This window comes from Carya illinoinensis, chromosome 11 (genome assembly GCF_018687715.1).
Source record: "Carya illinoinensis cultivar Pawnee chromosome 11, C.illinoinensisPawnee_v1, whole genome shotgun sequence".
Classification (NCBI taxonomy): domain Eukaryota; kingdom Viridiplantae; phylum Streptophyta; class Magnoliopsida; order Fagales; family Juglandaceae; genus Carya; species Carya illinoinensis.
The window spans coordinates 10069560-10076852 of record NC_056762.1 but is presented as its reverse complement, the minus strand read 5'-3'; the positions used below and the strand labels follow the sequence as shown (position 1 = coordinate 10076852).

Genomic DNA, 7293 nt, shown 5'->3' with positions numbered 1-7293 from the left:
ATTTTAATCAAATTGGACATGGAAAATTCTTATGACCATGTTAGCTGGGAGTTCCTTTTGTATTTGCTTAGAAGATATGATTTTGGAGAAAAATAGTGTTTGTGGATTAAGCATTGCGTTTCGATGTAGAAATTTTCAATTTGGTGAATGGTTCTCCTGTTGGGTTCTTTAACAGTTCGCGTGGTTTGCGACAAGGTGATCCACTTTCTCCTTTCATTTTTGTTCTTATTATGGATGCATTGAATAATATGATTGAAGTGGCGGTGGCTGGCAATTTTTTGTCGGGTTTTGTGGTGGGAGATGATCCTCAGAATTGCTTAAAAGTCTCTCATCTATTATTCGCTGATGATACTTTGATTTTCAGTGAGCCTAATCAAGAACATCTTCGTGCTTTAAGAGCAATGTTGCTGTGTTTTGAAGCGGTTTCCGGACTTAGAGTCAACTTATCCAAATCTGAATTGTTCCCGTGGATTCCATTTCGAATATTTCAGATCTGGCCAATATATTGGGATGCAAGATATCTTCGCTGCCTATGAGATATATCAATCTCCCCTTGGGGGCTTCACATAAATCTATTACAATTTGGGATAGGGTGATTGAGAAAATTAAAAAGAGATCAGCTGAATGGAAGATGCTATATTTGTCAAAAGGGGGAAGAATAACCTTGATAAAAAGCACGTTATCTAATCTTCCAATTTATATTCTCTCTTTTTCCTTTGCTCGCAGGGATTGCAAGAAGAATTGAGAGGATTCATAATTTCTTGTGGGGAGGTAAAGGAGAGGATAAAAAGTTTCATTTGGTCAATTGGAACAAGGTATGTCAAACAATTTTTTGTGGCAGATTGGGGTGAGAAATTTAAGGTTGTTTAATAAATCATTCCTTGGGAAATGGCTTTGGAGATATCATATTGAGAGAGATGCCTTATGGAAAAATGTTGTTGATGTTAAATATGGGATTTTTTTTTTGGGTTGGGGGGTGGTTCTAATGAAGTTAGAGGAGGGTGGGATGGGAAGAGGATTCTTTTTTGGCATGATATTTGGTGTGGGGATTCAACTCTTAAGGTTGCCTTTCCCTCTCTTTATAGGATTGTTAGGGATCAAAATGCTGCTGTGGCAGATTCTTTCTCTTGTACGAATAATAATATTCAGTGGAATGTAGATTATGTATGAGATGCAAATGATAGGGAAGTGAATGTTGTTTCCGATTTTTTGAGAAGACTTTATAATTCAAGAGTGGTGCAGGGAGGGGAGGACAGTTTGCTGTGGGATCATGCAGGAAATTCCAGATTTTCAGTTAGTTCTTTTTATAAGGAGTTAACTTGTCACTGTGGCTGTGAGTTACCTTCAAAAAGCATATGGAGAATGAAGGTACCTGCTAAGGTGGCATTTTTCTGTTGAGTGGTTTCTCTTGGGTAAAGTTTTGACCACGGATAACTAAAGAAAAAGTGGTATGTTTATAGTGGATTTGTGTGTCATGTGTAAGAAAGATGGTGAATCTGTAAATCATTCTTTTCCTTCACTGAGAGGTGGCCACGTCTTTGTGGGAATGAGGTTTTGGTCGAACATGATTAGATTGGATGATGCCTAAGGAAGTGGTAGATCTACTTGCATGTTGGTATGTTTTTTAGGGAAGAAAAAGAGTTGTTGGCTTATGAAAGATGATTCCTTTGTACTTGATGTGGTGTCTCGCTGGGAAGGAATGGCGGATGCTTTGAAGACAAAGAATGCTCTTTGGGAGAACTTAGGGATTTCTTCTTTAGTACTTTGTGTTTGTGGGCTAAGACTCTTGTACTGAATGATGAAATTTTTCAGAATTTATATTAGCCTCTTTTCTGTTTGCTAGTGTGTAATAGGTATTTCCTTTGTATACGTCCTGCATACTTGGTCTTTGCCTATTGGTAATAAAATTTCTTATTAACTATATTAAAAAAAGGGGGGGGGGGGAAGAGAATATATCGGTCAATAATCCTACATTCCAGTTAGATCTATTTTCAGTATTAATCAGGAAAATCATCAGCAACCTAAAAATTTGTATGCTCACCCATAGGGAAAAGCTGAAGCTACAATGTAAAAGTGTAGGCAACTGCAGAGAGAGAACTCACTCTGTGAAGGCAAATACAGATCTTTTGATATAAATATCAGCAACTCCGCACCATCAACATGGCTTTTCATCATTGACTTGTGGACATCCATCAGCTCAAACAGGCAGTTCATGTCCTCTTTGGAACTACGGATCAACAACCAACAAGTTTTAAAGAACTTTATGGCCCTTAGAAATCATATAATAATAATAACAATAATAATAATAATAATAATAATAATAATAATAATAATAAGTATTGTCACACAAAATCAGACACCAAAACAAACCTCTCAATATTATCAGCAGTGAAAAAATATAGAGCGATGTCACTAACATCAGGATAATTGTCATGGAATAGATTTGCCCATATTTGGCTCCGAGGAACAAACTCAACTTGAAGGACTGAAGGCATTCCTTTTGAAAAATCAAAAGCTTTACGATTGATGATGCATGAAGGTTGAGCTTGGAACCCACCATAAAATTTACACGTTGCACTTAAATGAAAGCCTCCCCTGGATAAAGCAATGCCAATGAAAACCTTTTAAATTAGGAAAGCAATGGAAACTTCAACAGAAAGATAACAGCATACAGAAAACATCTAAAGGAACTCAACATCTCTTGCATTGTATAAAGCACTTACTATAAGCTACAACATCATAAATATCTGCCCTGCATATATCAAGAAACAATCTACTAGACCAAATGAGGAAAATAATCTACCCCCCTGTGCAGCCTAATAAACAAATCTACTAGCATAAATAAAGTAACTTTTGTGCATTACTTATTAAACAAATGACTTCTAACATCAAGAAAGAATAGGTCAGAGATTGGTCACCCACTTCCAAGTAGCATCCACAGCAGGGAGGTTGTAATGATAAAGCCTGAACTTAAGTACGACATTAAGTAAGTCTGTTTCATCAACATCAGAGATTTTACATTCATCAACATCTCGGAAGTTACCATCTATAAGAAAACACAGGAACAACGATTAGTGAAAGCAAATGGATTATTATTAACCTATAGTGACAACTATTGACTAAATCAATGGATCTGTGGAATCTGAACAGATCATGTCCAATCGGATCTGATCATAGCTTAGAGTTCAGGAGTCCCAACTACTACAACATGATTTAAACATCGTAGCATGCTATCATGAATTTGTTTCTTTGAACCAAAAGTAATGGCCCATGATTTTTTTAGTCAAGTAAAATGACACCAAAACCAGATAACATGACATATATTTAAGCACAACTGTTTATGAATTTCACCAAACAATCTTTTCTCCCACTTCACTTCTAAAACCATATTAAAAAATTCCAGGATATTTAATAGTCATGAAACAAGAGAACAAGGCCTCATAGTTCATATTTTATTATAAGTAAACATAGCTAATTCTCTAAACAGTCTTAATTCTCTTCCCTGAAATGACAGTCTTTGTTTTATCTGTAAAAGGAAACTCTTGCCCAAAATGACAGTTGGTGATTTCAACCTTTAATTTAGGGGGGTACCTGCCCCCAGGATGTTTGCTCCCTGGAGTCCCGCCCCACACGAATAGCGAGGAGGTAGATTAGACCCCTGGTCCATCCAATTCCCCCCCTTCTCCCCAAGGGTGTGACTAGATAACCGGAAAACACCCAAAGAAAATCCAAAACAACCGAAAATCCACAAAAAATTAGAAAACAAAAAAAAAAACAAAAAAAAAAAAAAATCCTAAACTAGTACTTAACATATTTGAGTTAAATCTCTACAAAGAGCCAACAACCATTAGTGCTTCAACAAAGAGGAGAAGAAAAAGTGGAGGAGGAGGAGGAGAGGATGCGGCGGCAGCAGGGGGAGAGAGAGAGAGAGAGAGAGAGAGAGAGAGAGAGAGAGAGAGAGAGAGAGAGAGAGAGAGAGAGAGAGAGAGAGAGAAAACTAGAGAGGAAAGAAAGAAATACTGCGCGGGGGGTGGGGGGCTTGGTTCAAGTTAGACCTAACTCCAAAACGATGTCATTTATGTCGTTTAATTTTAAAAAAAAATAAAACCTAAGATAAAATGGCGTCGTTTTATTAACAAATTATACATAGATATATTTATAAATATTTTGGGCTGGACTGTAGGGGTGAGCCAGGTGTGGGGGAGGGGAGCACCCCGCCCCCCCACATTTGACAAGCAGGGCAGCCCACGCTACCCAGAAGGAGCCGAGCAAGGGAGGGTGGGCGGACGGAGTGCGATGCCCTGCCACCCACCCCTACTTTATGCATGAGGAATAAATACAAGATCTTTCCATTGCATTGACATCTGAGATGGGCTCAACCAAGCAAGAAGACTTTTTTTTAATTCTAGTGATGAAGAAACATCAGGATGCAACCAAAATCAGACATTTTTTCAGGATACGTAACAAATATATGTTTTAGAAAAGGGCAAACCTCAAGTATCTACATTTTGTATGCTTGATCCACCTAAAAGATCACTTGATGCTTAAATAATGTACGATGTTAGGCACTTAAAAATTCAATTTTTTTTATAAGTAAAAGTAAGGGGTTGTTTGGATTGAAAGAACCTTTCAACTCATCTCATCTAATCATTATGACTTTCCCAAACTCTCATACAAAAGACAATAAACAATTCAACTTTTTCAAATTCCAAAACAAAAATAATATTCTAATAATATTTTATTCAACTTTTAACCTTCATCTCATCTAACCTCATCTCAATTCACTATCCAAACCTCTCCCAAGACTTTATTGTTAGTAAAAGGCATAGCCCAAGTACACAGGAAGTATACTAGCCACTTAAAAATTATACGAAACAAAGAAAGGAGAAGATATATCAACCCCGAGCCTAATTTGGTGGGATGGTTAATTTGGCTCTCCTGCATGGCGCTTTAATTAAAGTTTACTAGCTAAGATTTATTGTTCACCACAATGAACATATTCCACAGTGTCTAAATTCCATATTTTTCCTTCTACTTGTAGATTTAATTTAATTAGTTCAAGGGTCAAGATTGAGTGTTACAAGAGTTACCTCACTGGGAATCATGTATAGACGGCAATGACATTATTGATTATAGTTGGCATATTAATCAAACTTAACAGCTGCTTTTGAGCTCTCTCTCAAACCCTAGAAGATGTAATGCTTTCTTTCACAAGGAGAGATTACCAAGAGCATATGAGTTTGATTCTAGTAGTGATTCTTGCTATAGTGATTCCTAGGAGCATACTAGTGTAATTTAGCCAGTGAGGATTCCTGAATTTTAATTATATGTTCTTTCGTTCTAGCAAAAGCTTAGGATATGTTTGATTATAAAATTTTGAGAATTTCTTTTTTTTTTTTTTTAATGAAATTGGGTTTAGGGGAAGGAGAGAAAAATCTGAATAAAACATTTTTTGAAAATAGATTTTGTATTGGAGTTTGTGAAAGTGAATAGGTAGAGTTGAAAAGTTGTTTGAATTAAGAGTGTTTTAATTTTTGGAGTTTGTAAAAGTTGTATTGAAATTTGTATTTGGATAACAATTGGGTAATAATTGGATGAAAAGTTGAAATAGAAAATATTCGTGAGATTTAAATATGCTTAGTCTGATTTGAAGAGATTTTGAGAAATTTTGAAAAAAAAAAAAAAACTATGTAACCAAGCATGGCCTTAAGTTTCCATCCAATACTCAGTATTGTTACAAACCCAAAACAAAAATTCTCGAAACCCTATATTTTCCTCTTTCCATCAAGGTACAAGCAATGATATTTTCAAGACATTCAATATACATCTTTGTTTTTACTTATAAAAGCCATACGTTTTATTTAAGGAAATTTTGCTCCAACACCCTATGTGCAATGTCCTATTTGGATTTAGGAACTTGTGAGATTGTTTTAGAAATAGGACCCTTCATTACATTTTCCCGTCCATTGCTGTCAATGGAAAACATGTGGCAAAATCAAAGACCACTATGTGTCATTTTAATTAAATGTCTTTAAAAATAAGAAACATGTTTTTGATAATTTGTAGCCTCCTCCACATTGGTTTGTGAAGTATCAACTAATTTAGCAGGCAGGGCGTCTGCCAATTGTTCGTTGTGACACAGAAATAGAAGAGCAACCACACCTGGAAAATGAATTGCATATATAGCACATTTTTCAAGGTAAGGGCATAAATGAGAGTAGTAGTAACCCTCACTAATTGGACTTAAATTAATACATTATGCACATATAATTAACCTTCAACAACTGACCTAGAATGTTAATGCTTGAAAAAAAAGTTATCACCTTTTAATTTTTTCGAAGTTTGAGGCACTTGTTGATCAACCATTGAACTCACACCACCACCATGCCTAGGATGCTTCACAGGATCTGAAGGTCCAAGACTACGATTTGATTTTACCATTGAAGCAGAGGACTTTGAAGCAGCAGCTCTGGATCCAGCTAGAGAATTCCTCAATGGTTTCATGGAAGATAATGAACCAGGTTTAGAGTCAGAATTAGACCGAGCAGAAGCTCCTTTTTTAGAGGCTGCTGCTGACAGCATAATCACTTCATCCAAAGAAATGTACTTCACTTTGCCAGATTTAACAGGCTTTATCTCCCTTTCAGAACAAGCCTGCCGCACAGAGCTGGGGCCGAGTTCATGGACATTATCATGGCAGGCTCTTGTAGAGGAATCCTGTGGCATAGTTATCAACGTGTCTTCCTTCACACCATCTTCTAATGAAACCACATCTCTTGAGCAGCATGATTCACAAACCCACTCTACTGAAATCTTTGGGAAATAAAAATGCATGCAATAACTGTAAATGGGAAAAATGAAAACATGTTCGATACAAGTATTAATACAACTCAAATCAACATGATTCCAGTCTAATGCAGGCAAGAAAGAACTTGGAAATGCCATTTTATAAGCTAGCAAGGAAAAGAATTGAAAAGAAAAGAAAAAAATACAATAAACCTTACACATCAAACTTATTACATCCAGGTGACCTTACAAAATTTTATTGTACAACATAAATCTGATTATGTTGGCTCAAGAGATGAAAAGGACAAGGAGATCCATCCAACCAAGGCATGGTTCAAACACACTGCAATTGGGCGATTAAAGGACCGGCATATCAGGCTTACATATGGGAAAAAAAGACCACCTGAATTTAGTCCCCTAGCTTTCTATAACTAGAGTAATTGGGTATACTCAATAAGGTGGAAATTAAAATTATGCATCTTTTTCTCTTTGACTTATCATAATGAC

General features: G+C 36.2%; 1 protein-coding gene across 1 annotated transcript; it reads right to left on the bottom strand.

Moving 5' to 3' along the window:
• Nucleotides 1–2037: 2037 nt before the first annotated feature.
• Nucleotides 2038–6726, bottom strand: LOC122282198. Its single transcript, XM_043094149.1, has 4 exons — nt 6324–6726; nt 2923–3046; nt 2371–2595; nt 2038–2227 (listed from the first exon to the last, which is right to left on the bottom strand). The coding sequence occupies exons 1-4, from the start codon at nt 6724–6726 to the stop codon at nt 2038–2040; spliced, it is 942 nt and encodes a 313-aa protein (XP_042950083.1).
• Nucleotides 6727–7293: the final 567 nt, after the last annotated feature.

Bases quoted from the DNA above. Each gene is read 5' to 3' on its own strand.
- LOC122282198 (XM_043094149.1), bottom strand. From the start codon at position 6,726: ATGCCACAGGATTCCTCTACAAGAGCCTGCCATGATAATGTCCATGAA. The intron at 3,047-6,323 runs GTGATAACTTTT...GTTTTCTTATAG, and splicing joins AACTTCGAAAAAATTAAAAG to ATGGTAACTTCCGAGATGTT. The intron at 2,596-2,922 runs GTGGGTGACCAA...TGCTTTATCCAG, and splicing joins GCTGTGGATGCTACTTGGAA to GGGAGGCTTTCATTTAAGTG.